At 33.9% G+C, this 21010-nt stretch overlaps 2 protein-coding genes across 2 annotated transcripts; one reads left to right on the top strand and one right to left on the bottom strand.

Annotated features, from left to right (window-relative positions):
- The first annotated feature begins 12852 nt into the window (after positions 1-12852).
- LOC126683464 (uncharacterized) lies at positions 12853-16340 on the top strand. Its single transcript, XM_050379371.2, has 6 exons — positions 12853-12965; positions 13070-13154; positions 13349-13420; positions 13749-13915; positions 14253-14364; positions 15919-16340. The coding sequence occupies exons 2-6, from the start codon at positions 13113-13115 to the stop codon at positions 16138-16140; spliced, it is 615 nt and encodes a 204-aa protein (XP_050235328.1). The 5' UTR covers positions 12853-12965; positions 13070-13112; the 3' UTR covers positions 16141-16340.
- Positions 16341-16775: 435 nt separating this feature from the next.
- On the bottom strand, positions 16776-18705 carry LOC126683396 (uncharacterized). Its single transcript, XM_050379272.2, has 4 exons — positions 18402-18705; positions 18117-18260; positions 17829-18034; positions 16776-17103 (listed from the first exon to the last, which is right to left on the bottom strand). Exons 1-4 carry the CDS (start codon positions 18641-18643, stop codon positions 16940-16942), a joined length of 756 nt encoding a protein of 251 aa, XP_050235229.1. The 5' UTR covers positions 18644-18705; the 3' UTR covers positions 16776-16939.
- Between the last annotated feature and the right edge of the window lie 2305 nt (positions 18706-21010).

Raw genomic sequence — 21010 nt, 5'->3', positions numbered from 1 at the left:
ACTTCAATGATATTTTGAACAATTGTGAAAGATGTGGGGGTAATATGGTGATCCAAAGCGACTATGATGACTTCGATGAATGTATTGATGAGGCAAATCTGATTGATCTAAAGTGGATTGGGAACCTGTATATTTGGTCTAATAATCATAGTGAAGATAGTAGAGTTTTGAGAAAACTTGATAGAGCCTTGATTTTTTAGGACTGGTTTGACAACTCTGAAGCAAGAGTACTTCATCAAGTTATTTCCGATCATTCCCCTAGTGTTATTACTTTTAATGAACCTATCATTATTATGAATAAATCTTTTAGATTTTTCAATTATTGAACTGGGAGCAGTGAATTCCTAGAGATTGTTAGCAGTTGTTGGAACAATCAAGTTCGGGGTCATAAAATATTTCACATTGTTAGCAAATTAAAAATGTTGAAGAAAGAGCTTATAACTCTTAATAGAGATAAGTTGAGTAATATTTCCACACAAGTTAGTGAATAGAGAGAGAATTTAAATTGCATTCAAGGACAATAGATGAATGACCCGATGAATCAGAGCCCAATGGTGGAGGAATAGAGGGTCAATATTGACTTTAAAGAGCTTTTAAGATGGGAAGAAAATTTCTATAGACAGAAGTCTAGGATCCAACGGATTGAACTTGGGGTTTAAATGCCAACTTTTTTCATAGAAACTATCCAGTAATAAAATTACACAACTAAATATTGATGGGGTTATTACCAGAAATCAACAGGTGATATCAAATAGCATTGTCGAGTTTTATAAAAGCATTTTTGGGAGGTATAAGCATATGGATGTCGGTATTGATTATAATGTGTTGAATGTTGGTGAATATGTATTTTTTAAGGATGAAATGTTTCCGTGTGATAATGTTAGTGATAATGAAATCAAGGAAGTTATGTTTGATACTGGGAATGGTAAAGCCCCTAAAGCATATGGGTATAGTAGTTTGTTTCTTAAGAAGAGTTTGAGTATAATTGGGAGTGATGTTTGTGAAGCCATTAGGGCCTCTTTTGACTCTGGAAAACTGTTGAAGCAAATCAATGCCACTACCATAACAATTATTCCAAAGATTGAGAATGTTACGATGTTGAATGACTTCATGCACGTTTCTTGCAGTAATGTACTCTATAAGTGCATAACAAAGATCATTGCTAGAATATTAAGGAAATATTTGTGCTATTTGGTAGATAAATCTCAGTCTGCATTTAATTTTGACAGAAGAATTAGAGACAACATCATGTTAGCTCATAAATTGGTCTACAATTATCATAGGGCAAAGGGGAGAGGAGATTGTGATATAAAGAGAGATTTGAGGAAAGCATATGATTCCATCTATCGGGAATGTATTAAAAAGGTACTAATTGGGCTTAAGTTCCTTGAAAAATTCATAAATTGGATTATGTCCTGTGTTAGAACTCCAACATACTCTTGTTAGGCAAAATAATACGCAGACAGAAATACTAATTTATTGATAATATAAACAATAAATAAAAATAGTAAAATCAATTGAAAATAGAAAATGTAACTAAATCGAATCGAGTCACGTGTATCACACGCTTTCCTTAAAACAGATTTGCCCTCACCGTATGTGAATTGCAACTGTTTCCCAGGATAAAACGAAACACAACAACACCGAAGCGTTGTTCTCAACGAACCAGAATTATTGTCCGAACTCTATCACAAAGAATGAAAATTTTGGAGAGGAAAATTAAAACTTTTTTGGATGTTCTTTTGCATTGGAATTGATAGCTTTATATAGCCATCAAAATTTCATAACATGCATCTCTTTTATTGTATAATAAAGGAGACATGTTACAAAATTTAAATTGCAAGTTTTAAATAGCAAGTTACAAAACTTAAATTGATAAGTTAAAAAAAATAAAACAACGGGTGTTATGTAATTTAAAAAGAAAATTAAAAATGCAAAACAAAACTTGCACAGGCTAGTTTTATCGTTGCATTCGCGTGCACTGATCGAGCGCACACCCATTGTCCATTGAAGTTGGTTGATTGAATTGTGAGCCCTTAGGCTCACTAGCTTGTAACTAAGCTAATGAATAATTTAATATAAACTACATCAAGTGAAGTTTCCCAACCAATGTGGGAATGCATAATTTCCTTTTCAAATTCATTTTTCAAGATGTGACTTTTGAGCATCAATTCTCATCCACCCTTTGAACTATTTTGAGCATATAATATACGGTTTTGATCTACTCACGGTAGAGAATACAAACCCACCAAGATCCGATACTTTCGGATAGTAGGTCCATCTCAAAATTAAACATTAAAATGACAAATAATTATGTCATTTTAATACCCATGTTTAATATTTTCCAACAATCCCCCACATGAATGAAATTGATGAAGTAGAAAACTGACACGGAAATGATAGAGTTCAACGTTCGGATATAGCATAGGATAGGTAGGTGTTATCCTTTGAACCTTCCCTCGAGAGAATATACTTAGCTTACTGGCGGAATAGTAGATTTGATTATCCTTGAACTATTTTAACCGTTTGTGTAAACGACAATATATCTCATACAATATCCTTCCTAACATGATTCGGTTCTCATGGTTATGTTCATTTTGGCCATGAATCATCTGCCTGGTTCTGCAAGAGTTTCTGAAGATTTGAGCCTTTAACAATTCTTCTCTAAAGCGGCCCCACTTCTCTCTCAAATAGGTGATTTCGTATTTGAGTATTCATATGAGTAACCCGCTTACTCTACTCATTCGAATCCCAAAGAATTTGATACAAGAATCATTAAAAGCTAATAGCTTATCCTTTCCCTACGGGTTTCACTGTTTTGCATCATATGAATAGGTTGGGGTAACCCCCACAGTGATCGTGTTGGGTCTTTATAATTTACGTTGTCCCTTTGAACCTAGATCTTGGGATCTCCAGTCAACTAGGTTGGGTTTCCATTGTATTAACCCGTTTTACTATAGGCTTTAATCCCATTCCCTTCGACGATTTATCAACTAACTCTGATTTAACCCTTTGGTTAGCGGATCCGCAATATTATCCTTTGACTTTACATAGTCAATAGTAATAATTCCAGTTGAGAGTAGCTGTCTAATGGTATTATGTCTGCGTTGTATATGTCGAGACTTACCATTATACATAAAGTTTTGTGCCCGACCAATAGCTGATTGGCTATCGCAATGTATACATATTGCTGGCACTGGCTTTGGCCACCTCGGAATATCCTCTAAGAACTGACGGAGCCATTCGGCTTCCTCTCCAGATTTATCCAACGCAATAAACTCAGATTTCATAGTGGATCTGGCAATTACGGTTTGTTTTGAGGATTTCCAAGACACTGCTGCCCCTGCTAGTGTGAACACATATCCACTAGTAGACTTAGAGTCTTTTATATCAGATATCCAATTTACATCACTATATCCTTCAAGAACTGCTAGATATCTGGTATAATGCAGCCCAAATTCACGAGTGTTCCGTAAATACCTTAGTATTCTGGTAATTGCTTTCCAATGATCAATACTTGGATTACTCGTATACCTACTCAGTTTACTAACCGTATAGGCAATGTCTGGTCTAGTACAACTCATTAAGTACATCAGACTTCCTATTATTCTTGAGTACCCTACCTGAGAGATACGTTCACCTCTATTCTTTCTTAGATGTAAATTCATATCAAACGGTGTACTAGAAATGCTAGAATCATCTTTGTTATATTTCTCAAGAATTTTGTCAACATAATGTGACTGACTTAATATGAGACCTTCTGATATTCTTGTGATTTTGATTCCCAATATCACATCTGCTAGTCCCAAATCTTTCATGTCAAATCTTGATCTTAACATATCCTTAGTAGATTTGACCATTTTTCCATCACTACCAACAATGAGCATGTCATCAACATAAAGACATAAAATGACATAGCCATTTTCCGTGTCTTTAAGATATATACATTTATCACACTCATTTATTTTGAAACCATTGGCTAGCATGACATTATCGAATTTTTCATGCCATTGTTTTGGTGCTTGTTTCAGACCGTACAATGATTTCACCAATTTACAGAGTTTCTTCTCCTGCCCTAAAGCAGAAAAACCCTCAGGTTGTTTCATGTAGATTTCTTCTTCTAAATCTCCATAAAGAAAAGCTGTTTTCACATCCATTTGATGTACTTCTAATTTCCGCAGTGCGGCAATAGCAAGTATCATTCTTATGGAAGTTATTCTCGTCACGGGAGAATACGTATCAAAGTAATTAAGGCCTTCACGTTGTCTATAACCTTTAATCACAAGTCTGGCCTTATACTTATCAATTGTTCCATCTGCTTTCATTTTTCGTTTGAATATCCATTTGGAACCTAATGGTTTACATCCTGGAGGTAAATCCACTAGTTCCCAGGTATGATTTTGCAAAAGAGAATTAATTTCACTCTTAATGGCCTCTTTCCACAAAGGACCTTCAGAAGAATTCACGGCCTCTTTGAAGTTTTGAGGTTCACCTTCTAGTAAATAGGTTAGAAAATCTGGACCAAAAGATTTTTCTATTCTTGCACGTTTACTGCGTCTAGGTTCATCCTCAAATTCATTTTCTTTGTTATATTCACCCTGGTCATTTTCGCCTTCATCCATTGACTCATAAGTACGTATGGATGTACTCGGTCTTTCCTCTATGGATTTACTAGGAAATATATGTTCAAAGAACGATGCATTTCTAGATTCCATAATCGTGTTCTTGTGAATTTCAGGATTTTTAGATTCATACACAAGAAATCGATAAGCAGTACTATTATATGCATATCCAATAAAATTGCAATCAACCGTTTTTGGACCTATCTTCACCTTTTTTGGTGTCGGTACCATAACCTTTGCAAGACACCCCCATATTTTCAAGTATTTATATCAAGGCTTCATTCCTTTCCATAATTCGTAAGGGGTCTTGTCATTTTTCTTTCGAGGTATCTTATTTAAAAGATAATTTGCCGATAAGATGGCTTCCCTCCACAAGTTCTGAGGTAATCCAGAACTAATTAGCATCGCATTCATCATTTCTTTTAGAGTACGATTTTTACGTTCAGCCATACCATTTGACTGAGGAGAATATGGAGCTGTGACTTCATGTATAATACCATGTTGTGAACAAAATTCACCAAATGGTTCTACATATTCACCTCCACGGTCACTTCTAATCATTTTGATTTTTCTGTTCAATTGATTCTCAACTTCGGTTTTATAGAGAATAAATTTTTCTATAGCCTCATCTTTGCTCTTTAGCAAATATACATAGCAATATTTTGTACTATCATCAACGAAAGCAATAAAATATTTGTAACCCCCTCTAGTTTGAACAAATTTTAGGTCACATACATCACTATGTATCAGGTCAAGCGGTTCGGTGTTCCTTTCTATTCCGTGAAAGGATGACCTTGTTAATTTTGCCTCTACACAAGTTTCACACTTATGTTTGGAATCAATTTTAAAATTGGGTATGTGGTTCATATTAATTAATCTACGCAATGTATCATAATTAACATGTCCTAGTCTACCATGCCATAAATTAGAAGACTCAATCAAGTAAGCAGAAGAATTATTAATTTCATTAATGTTTGCTTTTACAGTCATGACATTCAACTTAAAAAGCCCCTCAGTCTCATAACCTTTTCCCACATACATTCCACTTTTGGACAGAATTAGTTTGTCCGACTCAATTACAATGCGAAAACCATGCTTATTAAGCAATGAACCAGACACCAAATTCTTACGAATATCTGGAACATACATCACATTGTTCAGAGTTAAGTCCTTTCTAGAAGTCATCTTCAGGATCACCTTGCCTTGGCCAGCAATCTCAGATGTAGCCGAGTTTCCCATGAACTTTTCTCCATTTTCCACCGGTACAAATGAACTGAACATCGATTTGTTTGAGCATACATGCCTAGTAGCCCCAGTTTCAATCCACCATTCTTTCGGATTCGACCCAATTAGGTTCACCTCAGAAACCATAGCAGAAAGACTTATTTCACTCACATCCCGAGTGATGTCCTCTACAGCATTAGCTTCATGCTTCTTACCTTTATTCTTCTTAGGTAATCTGCAATCAGCTGACTTGTGACCAGTTTTGTCACAGTTGTAGCACTTTTCTTGAAATTTCATTGATTTTGAAATTCCACCTTTAGGCCCAAGCTTGAACCTTTTTCCAGAAGCTTTCTTCATTGAGTTTTGACCCAGCTCCATCACATTGGCTTTTGCCACAAATGCATTGAGTTTTCTCTCAGACCCTTTGTTGTCTTCTTCAATTCGAAGTCTAACAATTAGATCCTCCATGCTCATTTCCTTTCGCTTATGCTTAAGGTAATTCTTGAAGTCTTTCCATCCATGTGGTAATTTTTCAATAACAGCCGCCACCTGGAAAGATTCACTCAAAGCCATCCCCTCAGCATGAATTTCATGAATTATCACCTGAAGTTCCTGAACTTGATTAACCACCGTTTTAGAATCTACCATTTTATAATCTAGGAATCGACCAACAATATATTTCTTGGCGCCAGCATCCTCAGACTTATATTTATGGTCTAATGAATCCCATAATTCTTTAGCTGTCTTTTTAGTATAGTAAACATTATACAATGAATCACCTAAACCATTCATTAAATAATTACGACATAAATAATCAGAATTATTCCATGCATCAACAGCCATACGAATTTGGTTGTCACTGTCATCATCAGATTTTGGAGCATCTTCCATCAAGCATCTGGACAGACCCAAAGTGGTCAGATAAAACAACATCTTTTGTTGCCATCTTTTGAAATTCAATCCGTTGAATTTCTCCGGTTTTTCAGCATGATTCAAGGAATCGAAACCGGTGCTACGGGAACAACTAGAATTTGACCCGAAGTCGCATTCCCAGAATTTTCTTCATTGAATTCCATTTCTGAAAACAATAAGAAATGCGTATATTAATACAAATTTAATTGTATTCAATATTGCAAAAATAAATAATTATTTACTTAACAAAAATTGTCCAAAAATTTCAAATTTCTAATCAAATATAATCTGCAACTAAAATTTGAATAGTCAAAATAATTTTTTTTAATTAAAAAAAATGCTACAAAAAATTATTTTTAAAAAAAAAAAACCATCCAGATTTTTTTTCCTCAAAACAGCCCCATGACTATTCTAAAATGTATAAGAACTGTTATAAAACCATTTTGAAATTTAATTCGAAACTGCCTAAAAATTTCAAAAAACTAGTCGTAAGCTCGCGCATTTGCGCGAAATCAATTTCATATTCTATATAAATAATACATTTATTGCAAAAATTAATAGAGTGCTAAAAAATAATGATGAATAGTATGTAAACAAATAATATTAAATAAAATAAAAATGTATTCTAATAATATTGTAATAAATTATTTTAGAGTATATAAATATCTATAATATATAATATATAATTTTTTTTCATTTAATATTCTTATAATTTTTTTGTATTTGCAAATCTTTTCTTATACATTCCACAATAATGTCTCTACGTATATTTTTATTAATAATATCGCTAATAAATAACCACTTTAAATGTTGCATTAGTAAATCGCAAACAAACATCAACTATTTCATTTGATTTAAATCGATCTCTTGTCATTCTAAATATTTAGCATATGGATTATAGCAATCCATCATATTATGCAAACTTTCGACAATTTTAGCATAAAACTCGTATATAAAATATAATTTGATTTTTGTTTGATTTAACCTCATATACTTGATTAATCATACAATTAATCTAGCTAAAATTCATTATATAACATGAAAATTTTAGAGTAGTTAATTTGGTTAATTAATACAATTAATATTACTCTAATACAATGAATTTTAGAGTAATTAAACAAAATACAATTGTATTCATTATATAACATGATAATAGAACATGAAGGCAAATTTTAGAGTAATTAAACAAAATATTTCGGCCATGTCAAATACATGGTTAATTAATAAAACGCTGTAGTAATTATACACAAATTACACAACCTTGGATTTGTAGAATTTCTAGAGCCATATACAAAGGAAAATCACAAACTGTCTTCAAATAGTTGCAACTTCCATCATTTCGTATTACACTACAACCTTCTATCACAAAGAAAAAGAAAATATGCAGATAAAATACATTGGTATGTTTAAAACTCTGCCATATCAATATAAATTAAAAATAAATATATGATCCAACTTAAAAATTTACTACAATTTACCTTGACAAACCAAAGTCAGCTATTTTGAGAATCACATCGACCTTCTAATGGGATAATACAACTTATCATAATAGAGAAAAAAAAATTGATTTTATAAAACATGATGCATTGGACCTCTTAATAAAGCTGTTAATGAAACTAACAGACAATTGTATGAATAATTATCAAATTCACAACATTAATCAATCTATGCCACAAAAATATATAATTTATATTGAACATATGCACTAAAATCAGATTACGAATTTCATAATCTGATTGTGGCGCAGGGTATAAGCCCCAATTCCAACCATTCACTTCTTTAAGTGAATTATTGAAAAAGTTTAGAATTATATAAAGTGTAAATCGAAAGAGAGTTTGTATACTGATAGAATTAAATGTTTTATATGAATATAAAGACTTTAAACGTAGTAATCCTAGAACGAAAAAGATAAATATTAAAGGTAAGTAGTTTATCAAAAACTCATTAAAAATAATAAAAATAAAATAAGTATTTTAATAAATGTGGAGACTATGAGAATGCTCTATTTGGTGAGAATCAATGAGAGGGCTTCGTTGGTCCTCTCAATTATAATAGATATAGATAATAATTTAACCATAAAATTGTCTACAACTTATGTTAATAAACTGTCCATTATTTATTTTTTTTAATTAAGATATTAAATCTCCAAAATAAAAGTAAAATATAATTCTGCAATTTTTTTTTATCAATTCTGCATTTTCAGGAAATTATTTGTACCTCAAAAAATGTATTTTTCTTTTTATTATTCTAATTAAAATAACTTTCAATTATGAAATTGCCATAATACTAAAATTATGTCCATAAAATAATATTTATTTTATTTTATCCAAAATTCATATAAACTTAAATCCTGCAAAATAGCTTAATAAATTTGTTAGTCAAACAAACAAGACAAATGGAATCCTGTTTTTAAATTGATTCTGCCAATTTTCTGTAACTGCGTATGACCGGCACACAAATCATTTAACACGCGTATGCTTAGCAAATCGCCATAAACGATGGATGAAAAATCTGTTTTAAGATTGTTAGGCAAAATAATACGCAGACAGAAATACTAATTTATTGATAATATAAACAATAAATAAAAATAGTAAAATCAATTGAAAATAGAAAATGTAACTAAATCGAATCGAGTCTCGTGTATCACACGCTTTCCTTAAAACAGATTTGCCCTCACCGTATGTGAATTGCAACTGTTTCCCAGGATAAAACGAAACACAACAACACCGAAGCGTTGTTCTCAACGAAGCAGAATTATCGTCCGAACTCTATTACAAAGAATGAAAATTTTGGAGAGGAAAATTAAAACTTTTTTGAATGTTCTTTTGCATTGGAATTGATAGCTTTATATAGCCATCAAAATTCCATAACATGCATCTCTTTTATTGTATAATAAAGGAGACATGTTACAAAATTTAAATTGCAAGTTTTAAATAGCAAGTTACAAAACTTAAATTGATAAGTTAAAAAAAATAAAACAACGGGTTGTAATGTAATTTAAAAAGAAAATTAAAAATGCAAAACAAAACTTGCACAGGCTAGTATTATCGTTGCATTCACGTGCACTGATCGAGCGCATACCCATTGTCCATTGAAGTTGGTTGATTGAATTGTGAGCCCTTAGGCTCACTAGCTTGTAACTAAGCTGATGAATAATTCAATATAAACTACATCAAGTGAAGTTTCCCAACCAATGTGGGAATGCATAATTTCCTTTTCAAATTCATTTTTCAAGGTGTGACTTTTGAGCATCAATTCTCATTCACCCTTTGAACTATTTTGAGCATATAATATACGGTTTTGATCTACTCACGGTAGAGAATACAAAACCACCAAGATTCGATACTTTCGGACAGTAGGTCCATCTCAAAATTAAACATTAAAATGACAAATAATTATGTCATTTTAACACCCATGTTTAATATTTTCCAACAACTCTGTTATGATTAATGGTGAGCCTAATGGTATCTTTAGAAGGATTTGTGGAATTAGGTAGAGAGATCCAATATCTCCACTTCTATTTGTTCTGGTTACATAGTATATGGCTAGGTCATTGTTGGGAAAAACCCAACTTGCAATAATTCGGAAGTACGTAATCGATCCCATGAAGATGAGAGGTTTAAAGTGAACGAAATTGACTTTGAATTTCAATTCGGAAAGCAACAAAAGCAACGGTTTGGTAGTTAAGAGCTAAAAGGACTAAAGTAAAACGACTAATCAATTACGCAAATTCACTAAAACAACTAATTAACAAAGGTTTTAATCAATAAAAGAAAACGTTAAGAGATTAATAGTTACACCTAGGTCATGCATTCATAGTTGGTTAAATGGGAGTAATTCAAGGGCCGAGTTAAGCCTCATGCGTCATTCCCGCTCTCTCGAGCCTCAAAGAATAACAAAACCGCTACCTATTCACCTAATCAATGCCGAGCTCACTCTCGTGTTACAAGGCACAATCAAATCATCAACTAACAATTAATCAATCAATTCTAAGGCCACCTAGGTTCAAACCCACTCTCAAGGTGCTCTAACCTAGGTTTTAAATCATATTAGTCAATCTAATTAACCACCTCTCGGTGCATTAATCACACTCTAAACATGAATAAGGTAGCTAATCCTAAACAAGCAATAAGCAACAAGATTGAAACATGAGTGAACAACAACATAACCCAACCAATCATACAAACCTAGACTATCATACCAACCCCCCAACAAGGGGCTTAGCCACTCATGTTTAAGTTCTCAACACAAGCAATAAACACTAAGCTAAGCATTAAAGAGTAAAGAAAAGTTACCTTAATTGAATATGAAGAACAATAAATCATAAGATAATGAAGAGTAATCAATAAGTTGCATTCAATAATGAAATCTTGTTCTTACAACCAAATTAAAAGCTTCCAAGCATACAACAATGGAGGAAACTATGGAACTAATCCCTAAAAAGATACTAAGCTAAAAAGAGGCAACAACTAAGAGAGTAATTTGCTAAAATGTTGCATATCCTAAAAATGAGATAATGTTGTATTTATAGGTGTCACAAAAGAGGAAACAAAAGACACCCACTAAAAGAGTGTTGGGCCAAAAATGAAAGTAAGCCTTGAGTCTTGTCCTTGTCTTGAGATTAAAATTCTGGGTCCTTTTTCATGTGACTCGATCGAGCAATTCACTTATGGGGGAGGGCTCGATCGAGCCTTAGCTCTGGAGAAGTCCGTGGACTATTTTCTTCATGGGGCTCGGTCGAGCCCCTCTTCATAATTGAAGGGCTCGATCGAGCCCTTCCTTTCTTTCTCGCCAGAGAGCTTGACTCTATACTCAGACGGGAAGTTATATTTGAAATAGATATTGTACTTCATCTTCGCTAAGACAGGAATCAGTGATAACCATTGAGGCATATTCCGTCTTCGTCCTCCTAGCTGCCATTTTAAATAGGAACAAGTATTACAGACGATTGAAAAAGGAAGAGGATCAAATAAGGGAAATAACCCAGAACACCAAGAGGAAATTACTCAGAAAATTGAAAATGATGAAGTAAAAAGCACGAAAAAGCTACTCAGAACAAGGAAATATATATAACCGAAAACCTTTACGTTAACTACGAGGATTACTTGGAAGTTCAAGTTTGAAGATTAAGAAATGGAGCAAAATCAGTGTTCAAGAGATGCAATATCAAAGAAAGCGAAAGCGGAACTAATACACAACTCTACAGTTTAAATATGAAGTTAAAGAAGACATGAACAGACACTTGTCTTAAAATATAACGAAGAAATCAACAAACGGCACGTGAAAGAAAGAGAAAAATAGGAATCTTGCTAAAGAAGCGAAACGAATCGCCAAAACATGAAACGACTCGCCTACAAAAAAGAGCTAAAATTTACCAAGGCATAAATACCAAGACTTCAGCTCACTTGTGCGTGGGGGGGGAGGGGGTTGATGGATACCGAATCCTATCTTAAGTACAATAGAGCCGAGTCGAATGAGATCCACTCTCAGACGATATCGGACTCCCGCCCAAATGGCTAAACCAGACGAAACCGACGGCTGATTCATAGGATCAGCCTCGACTGAAATATAATATCATCTGCAAGGATAAAGACTGAATCCCTGAGGATCCGGACAAAGCGCGTCTTCCCCAGAATTCGGACAGGTCGTCAAATCTGCATATATTCTCGAAATATCTTTCCTATTTGGACACAAAATCCAACTTAGGAAGATAACCTCCAACTTAGGAAGACAAGAGTATTTAGGAAGACGTTCCTAAATAGGATTCATGTCTGAATAAGGAATATCACTCCTAATTAGGGTCAAACCTTACAAAATAGGATTCACATTCCTACAAGAAATACGATCTATAAAAGGAGCTTGAGATATGCATAAATACACAACTACATTAGATACTCAAAACGCTGCTCAAAACTCAATACTGACTTTAGCATTAGAGAGTTAATCAGACAATCACCGTCCAGTTAGCTTCTATCCTGTTATGCAGGTTACATCACCGGATCGGAAGATAGACTCCATCACTAATTTATATATTTTTTTTTTAAAAAAACCCTAAAATGAGTTTTGCCTTCTTTATATGGGCCTTAATTTGGGCATAGTAACCTTAACGCAGCACAGGTAGGTGTTAGCTTCAATTCCATCGTTGCTAAACCCGAACCGCAGAGTTTCATTGAACCCCACTGCCCAAACAAACCCTACTCTTCGAAGGTCCTGATCTTAAACCTTTAATTATTTTTCTTTCTTTTCAAATGCTGTTTATACTGTTCATTAACTTGCTATATTCAGAATTTTAATCTGGGTGTTTGCCACAGGTGAGTGATTTTTGGAGAAAAAACAAAAGAAAACTCACTAGACATGGCAAACCAAGCAGCTACCTCTTTTAATGGCAACATAAAGGTTTGATCTTTAGTTACCCGTTTCATTGCTTGTTCCATTTTATCATTTCTGATAGAAATCAGATTCATGTACTGGAAATTCACTGTGATATGCAGACTCTTATATCATGCACTCCAACTGTTTGTGAAATTTACACAATGACTCATTAATATGGATTTTAATCAGTATCAGAAATTTTCGTTTTGTGATTGCAGAGAGCTCTTGCTGGTATCAAACGCATCAATCTGGATGGTCTGCGATGGAGGGTTTTTGATGCCAAAGGACAGGTTGGTAACTCTTTCCGTTCCTCTCTTTCATTCGATAGACTATTAGTTTAGGAAATGTTTTCTATTCTAGCCAACTTCAATGATAATTTAATGGAGTGAACCTACAGAGTCTTTTATGTTTAGTTAGATGTGAATGATGGTACTGCTGTTCTCCTTTTGATACGGGAAAATGAAAAATAGAGAATACTTAGTTAGTTGTTTACGAATTAAACGAAACCCAAGAGTGGGTGGATGGTTTTATAAAGTTTATACGTTTTCTATGTAGTCTTTTAACTTATACTTGTCTTGCTTAAATCAAACTATAAGTATCACATAGTTTCCTTTGTAGGTCCTTGGAAGATTAGCATCTCAAATTTCAACTGTAATTCAAGGCAAGGATAAGCCTACATATGCTCCAAACCGTGATGATGGGGATATGTGCATTGTGCTTAATTCAAAGGATATAGCTGTTACAGGGAGAAAGATGATGGATAAGTTTTATCGCTGGCATACTGGGCAAGTGTCATCTTTTCTACTTATTGCATCATGATAACCATTTTTACTATGCAATGTCGAATATTGCTAGGGAATATTTCAATTAGATGCTTTAGTATTTCAAGCTGGTCATTTCCCTAATGGGGCATTTTCTCAAATACTTCCTCACAAAACCCCTATCTTGTTCTCTGAATGCAGAACTGTTATGTCTCAGAAAGAGAAGATGTTCATTTACTTATTTTTAATTATTTTCTACGAGAAATGTGCTGTAATGATCTGATGCAAACTGGAACCTAGCCCATAACCTTGTGCTTTTATTGAAACTCTATTTGGATGCTAATTTATCTGTTTATTGCAGGTATGTGGGCCATCTCAAAGAAAGGAGTTTAAAAGACCAGATGGCAAAAGACCCTACAGAAGTCATTCGCAAAGCTGTCCTACGCATGCTTCCTAGAAATAAATTACGTGATGTAAGTACTTTACTATTTATTATATGCCTTGAAATGCTGCACTTAATCTCTGAACAATGAACAGAAAGTTATCAATAAAGACATCAGACTCGAGTGCCCCATTTGCCCGCACAGATTAGGACAATATTCACATCTACTTTTGCAGGTTGCAACACACTGCATAATATTGTAGTTTGTATGTCCTGGGTTTGTAAGATTGGCTAAGCTGAACTGTAGTTACATCAGTAGTTGATAATCAACCTCTTACTTTTGTTCACCCCACTTTAGAAGAACTGCCACAGGTAACATAGGATGCAAGATTGAAAGAAAAACAGTATACAAATTTTTTATTGAGCATCACATATATGTTCGAAGACTAAATCTTGTGTTTTGTTGGTGCAAAACAATTAATTAATTGTAGAGATGGAAAAATAGAATAGAACACAAAATTTTGGTTAGATAGTTGCCTACTTGCACGGGTGAAAGAGATTTGATATCCATAATGAACAAATCTGACCTGTAAATCAAATAGGGAGAACCTGTCAAAACTCCAAATTCCTACTACATTTGACCCTATGAAGCACCGACACACCTCCGGAGTGCCGTATTTAGGGGGACACGACGGGGACACGTACCCGACTCGCCACGTGGCGTGTCCCGACACTTTTGACTGGTCAAAGGGCGGGACATGGCGGCGACATGCCGGGGTCACTTCTAGTGGAATTTTAGTTAATTTTAAGTTTTTTGTGGTATGGGTTTTTTTATAAGAAATTTAACTAAATGAGCCCAAACCCAAATACAATTAGATAATAACCTAAACTAGACCCTATTGGAATTAGTTTGAATGACTTGAATTTATGTTGGATTTTTTTTTAAGATGCCGTTCCCTGTACTCATACCAGTGTCCGTATCTGTGCCCGTACCCACATCGGTGATTCATAGATTTGACCTCACAAACAAGGAAAATGTCAAGAGAGCAGAACAGAACAGTTCTCATAACATTTTGTGAAACCTAAAGTGGAAGTTGAGTATATTTCTCAATCTTGACTCAAGTGGGTGAAAAGATTTGTAATTTGTATTGTTTTGCTCCCTCTCTATGTACCCCACAGAAAATTCCAGTTGCCCCACCTTCAGTTTTTGGATCAAAACAAGTGAATAGAAAGCAGGCGGGCATTTCTTATGGAATTCAAGGCACACAGACAAATCTTCACATCTCATGTATTTTGAATGTGATTGTGAAATGTAAAGCGTTATCTTTTTCTATGCTAAAATTGTTAGATTTGACCTCCAACATATTCATGCATATCGTTTCTTCTTTGACATAAATGGATTGCTGGCCATGAAATTAGTTCTAATTTGGTGATGCTATGTGCAATTGCAATTGGATGTTCTTTTCATTCCTTTTGTTTTACCTGTTAGACTAAGACCTGATCATGTTGACATTTCTGAAATCTATGATTTAAAAATTATCAGGTTTTTTTTTGTCAACAAAAAATCACTATTCTTTTCTAATTTAGGTATAAAGCTTCAAGTCCAGAATGAGATTCTCTTAGTGTTGATTTCTTATGATTGCAGGATAGAGATCTAAAATTGAGGATATTTACTGGGAGTGAGCACCCATTTGGTGATCGTCCCCTTGAACCATACATAATGCCTCCTAGATCAGTTCGAGAATTGAGGCCACGTATCAGACGAGCCACGATTCGAGCTCAGAAAAAGGCTGAGCAGCAACAGCAGGGTTCTAATGATACGCGGAAAGGCAAGAAGAAAGGAATTGAAGTAGAAGCCGCACAGTGAAAATTGGAAGATGATGGAAAAGAAATTTATGACAAAACGCAAAACTGAAAGAGCTAACGTGCATCTCTTGATGGATTTATATTGTCAATATGTAATAACCATAAGGACAGTCACGGAGCCTTTTTAGAAGTTGAAACATTCCTCTCTTGAATTTCCTTTTTAGTTTTGCAAACATATAGTGAATGCATTTGCTTAGGTCATTGGTTGGAGCTAATTATTTTGCTATGATGCAATGCTAGATGCTGTCCATGGATATCAATTTGCAACACAACACTTGGGCCTCATAAATGGGTTTGCCTATTAATCTGCGACAAGCATATTATTCAGGTATCAAAATGTACAATTTATAACTGGCAAATTGGCAAGTTCTGAAAATTTTAGAAAGAAAAAAGTATAATCTCTAAAGAATATGATGTTAGTTTGGCGTTGGTCATCTTTAGTTCCTCGTGCACATTGTGTTCTAAATCATTTGGTCTGGTTTGTAGAGAAAGTAGCCACATATGCTGGATAAAAAAAATGAACTACAAAAATTTTATGTTTAGATTCCAATTGCAACAAAATTTTCTAGTTTTTTTAACCCAAGCAGCAGCAGTTATGATGACGAAATTAACAAAACCCTCCCCCTAAACAACTGATTTAGCAACAACAATCCAATACAGTACCAATAAATAATAAAAATTCTCGCACAAACAGCATCATGATAACCACAATAAAGTAAATAAGAAAAAGAAAAACTCTGATTACATAAAGTACACTTAAGCTGTCTTCGAAGCAATTCTGATTAAGAACTACCAGAATTCTAATCACTTGAGGATCCATCATCATTGCCATTTTCATGCTGCTTGACAACTTTTTCTATGAGCCTCCTCCGAATTCCATCCATGACAGCTTCTCTCGATGCATCACTTCCGCTCTGACCATCATTTAATACAGGGTCGGATTGACAGAGAACTAAGGCCACACCTAATAAGAAAATTTAAGAAGAAAGATGTAAGAACTTGCCAAAACAACATATTGGTGATTAAAAGAGTTGGAAAGAACTGTCGTAATAGCTTTTTCTTTACCTTTTCGTTTATTTATTTATGGTTTTTTCGATAAAGGATTGAATAACAGTCAAGCATGAAATTCAAACAACATACTCAGAAATACAAATTGGAGCTATATTTTGTGGCAAGAGAATCTCCCAATGTATAGTTTACATATTATGCATGTCTGAAGTAATATAAGGTTAACCAAATAACAAGTTAAATAGATCAAGATCAGATGACATTGGAAAGGCAGAAACCACTGTTTCTGCAGAGCTGAAACATGCTAGTACAACATTCCTCAGCATGACCTAAAAGAACTTCATGCCGTTTTAAACAGGAGATGTCATGGTCAACCATGCAAAAACATCTAGTCATTCATTCAGGTTTGTTAGTCAATCATGAAATTTCAGCATTTTGGAATCATACACTGACCAGAACACAACTCTTGAATATTTACACTAGCAGAGACCATATATTAACAAGGTTTTGCTAAACTAATGCTTGCATACAAGTCTCGAGACATACTAAGAAGATTCGATAATGATTTTCAGCTTAGGAAACAAAGAGCACAATAAGATGCAATGAGAAAAGTAAAGAATCGCAAAACATCAATCACGCTATATAACAAAGTAAAAGGAGCTCATTTTATTAATTAATTACCCTCAGGAGTGCATCTCCGGCCAAAACTACGTAAGCCCACATAATTTGCTTTCACTGCACCATTATTGTACACCAACAAAGTGGGCAGATTACAATCTGGGTAGTTCGGTATACAATCCGTAGAAATAATCTTAACAAACTTCGTAGCCGGATACTTAGTCGCCAATTCTTCCATGCATCGCATCAGCACTCCACATTCCTGATACCTATCAAAAACAAAAACAAAATACAATCAGAATCAATCACAAGTAAAATCTTTACCCTAGTCAATGTAAAGCTAGAAAGTACCCATCTTTGTAGAGAATAACAACCACCCAAACATCAGGTGGAGCTTGTGAAACTTCCCTAACAAAATCAGACCCTGAAATTGGAACCACTGATCCAAATTTCAAAACTTTAGCTTGTACGCTCATCTCAGCCAACCTCTTCTTCCTATTCATAAATAACACATACAAACAGATTAATAATTAAATGGTATGCCCTAATTTTCTTGATTCCTAATAAAAGATTATCCAAAGGATCAAGAAATTTAATGTAATTGCTAAATTGATAATAAAAAGGGACAAAATTCACCTATATTGTTCGAGGAATCGATCGTCATCGAGATCATCCTCGAGTTCTTCGAGCTCCTCTTCAGTTTTAGTATTAATCCAAGATTTATCTTTGGGGATGGAATCTTGATCAGGAGCTGGAGTGAAGGATGGTGGCTTGAAAGCAGGTGGTTTTTCAGGTAAATTGCCAAGCTTTCTTTGAATATCATCCCATTGTGTTGATGCTCCTTCTACATCTTTATATATAAAATGATAATCCCCCATTTTTGCTTCTTTTTCTTCTGGTTTTTGAGCTTTTTTGAGTATTCTCAAATCTTCTTCCTTTTGCTTTGTTTTCGTTTTTAAGATGTAATAGTGGGCCTTGTTTTAAGAGAAAATTAGGAAAAATACTCTTTTTTTGAAAATAATATGATTTTCTACCTCAATAAGGAAAAAATAAAGAAAATACCTCACCCTTTTAATATATTTATTTTTTTACTCTAAGACATATTTATATTATAATGGCCGAAGGTACAAAAAAACCCCTGAACTTTTCAAGAAAGTACAAGACAGCCCTTTTACTTTTTCCTGGCTCAAATCAACCCCTCAATTTTATTTTTTGAACAAAAAACCCCTTTTGTCCAAAATCTCTGTTAAATGATGACGTGGCACATATAGAAAAAGTTCAAAAGCAGCCTTAATATTTGAAAAACTTACCAAATTTATACCTATAATATTTTTAACACATTTCACCATCTTTTGCTTTTAAATATCTATAATTAGATAAAATTATAAGTTAAAACCACTTAAAACTCAATTAAACCAATTGAAACCTAATTAAACACTTCGAAACACAATTAAAACAAATAGAAATCTAATTAAATACATTGAAACTTAATTAAACACTTCAAAACACAATCAAAACAAGTAATAATCTAATTAAACACATCGAAGTCCATTTAAACCAATAGAAATATAATTAGATACGTCAAAACTTAAACGGAATTCAACTAATTTTTTTAGAATTTTACCGAAAAAAATCAATTTTTTAAAAAAAAATTAATTCTCTTTGAGAGGATGAACAGTGTTCATCCTCTTCATCCTCTCTTGAGGATGAGCAGATCTTGCTCATCCTCAAAAGAGGATGAACAGTTGTTCATCCTCAAATGAGGATGAACACAAAATTGAATTGGATGGTTGCGGCGGGTTCTGACGGTAGATTCGGTAGTCGGCGGCGATTTTAAAATTAATTCGTTTTTTTCAATTAAGTTTTATTAGTGTTTTGTTACAATTAATTAAGTTTTTTTTAGAAGTTTTTAAGTGAAGAAGAGGGTAAAAATGATTAAAAAGGTTCATTAATATAAATTTGGTAAGTCTTTTAAAGATTAAGAATGTTTTTAAACCTTTTTCTTATGTGCCACGTCATTATTTAACGGAAATTTTGGATGGAGGGGGTTTTTTGTTCGAAAAAAAAATTGAGGGGTCGATTTGAGCCAGGAAAAAGTAAAAGGGCTGTCTTGTACTTTCTTGAAAAGTTCAGGGGTTTTTTTGTACCTTCGGCCTATTATAATTATACCTACTCCTTATTATTATTTTACTCTAATCATATTTATTTTACTCTAAGCAACACCTGTCATTTTTCTTCTTTTTTTCTCTCTCCTTCACTCTTTCTTCTCTCCTTCTCTCTTTCTTCTCTCTTTCTTCTTCTTCTCTGGTTCATTTTTCTTCACCATTTTTTTCTTCTTCTTTTATTTATTTCTTCTTTTCTTCTCTATTTTTATTCTTTTTTCTTCGTTGTTTCTCTGTCGTCCCGTCATCGTTTCGTCGTCCTTTCATATTTGATTTTAGCGATTTTTTTCTTAATTCGTGGTGATAAATACGATTTATTTTAATTTTCAGATCTATAAATAATCTTGAATTTTTTTAACTTTAGATCTAAAAATCTGCATAAGAAACAATGTTATGATGAAAATAATGAGTTTCTGCATAAAAAAACGATTTTTGCAAAAAAAACAGCATCTGATTATCATATAATTATCACTGCATTATCATATCATTATCATAAAACTGAAGAGAAATAAGTTTTTTTATAGAAAAAAACGTCTGATTATCATATGATTATGTCACGACCCGATTTCCACCTCGAAACTCGAGCCGAGACCGGCGCTAGGGAATGGGAATGGTTGTTCCGAAACCCGTAGCAAGCCTAAAACCTCTATAAATTTTTCGCCTCTTAAATATAAATATATATCGTACATCGCGTACGACCCGTTTTCAGAAAACACCGTTAAAACATTTTTCCGTTTAACGTGGAAAACACATTCTGAAAATATTCATATAGGCGATATCGCGCTTTCAGAAATGCTGGTTGAATAACCCTAGTTATTCTGACCCACGCGCATTGCTGAAAACCGGTGCGGTGGTACAGGGACTTAGCTCACGTGCCTTGCCTCGCAGGCAGCCCTGTTTCAAACCGCGCACCCGAACAATATGTTTAATAAAATATATCGAACACTTTCCTTTTCAAAGCGTTGTATCAAACATATTTAAAAACATGCACAGCAGGCACACAAACGTAAGGCCAGCTGAAACTACACACAGTGTCTTTGCAGACCAAAGACACGAAGCTTGGCCACCCGTAGGGGACACCAT

The sequence above is a fragment of the Mercurialis annua genome, linkage group LG5 (genome assembly GCF_937616625.2).
Source record: "Mercurialis annua linkage group LG5, ddMerAnnu1.2, whole genome shotgun sequence".
Classification (NCBI taxonomy): domain Eukaryota; kingdom Viridiplantae; phylum Streptophyta; class Magnoliopsida; order Malpighiales; family Euphorbiaceae; genus Mercurialis; species Mercurialis annua.
This window is presented reverse-complemented; position numbering and strand designations above follow the sequence as displayed.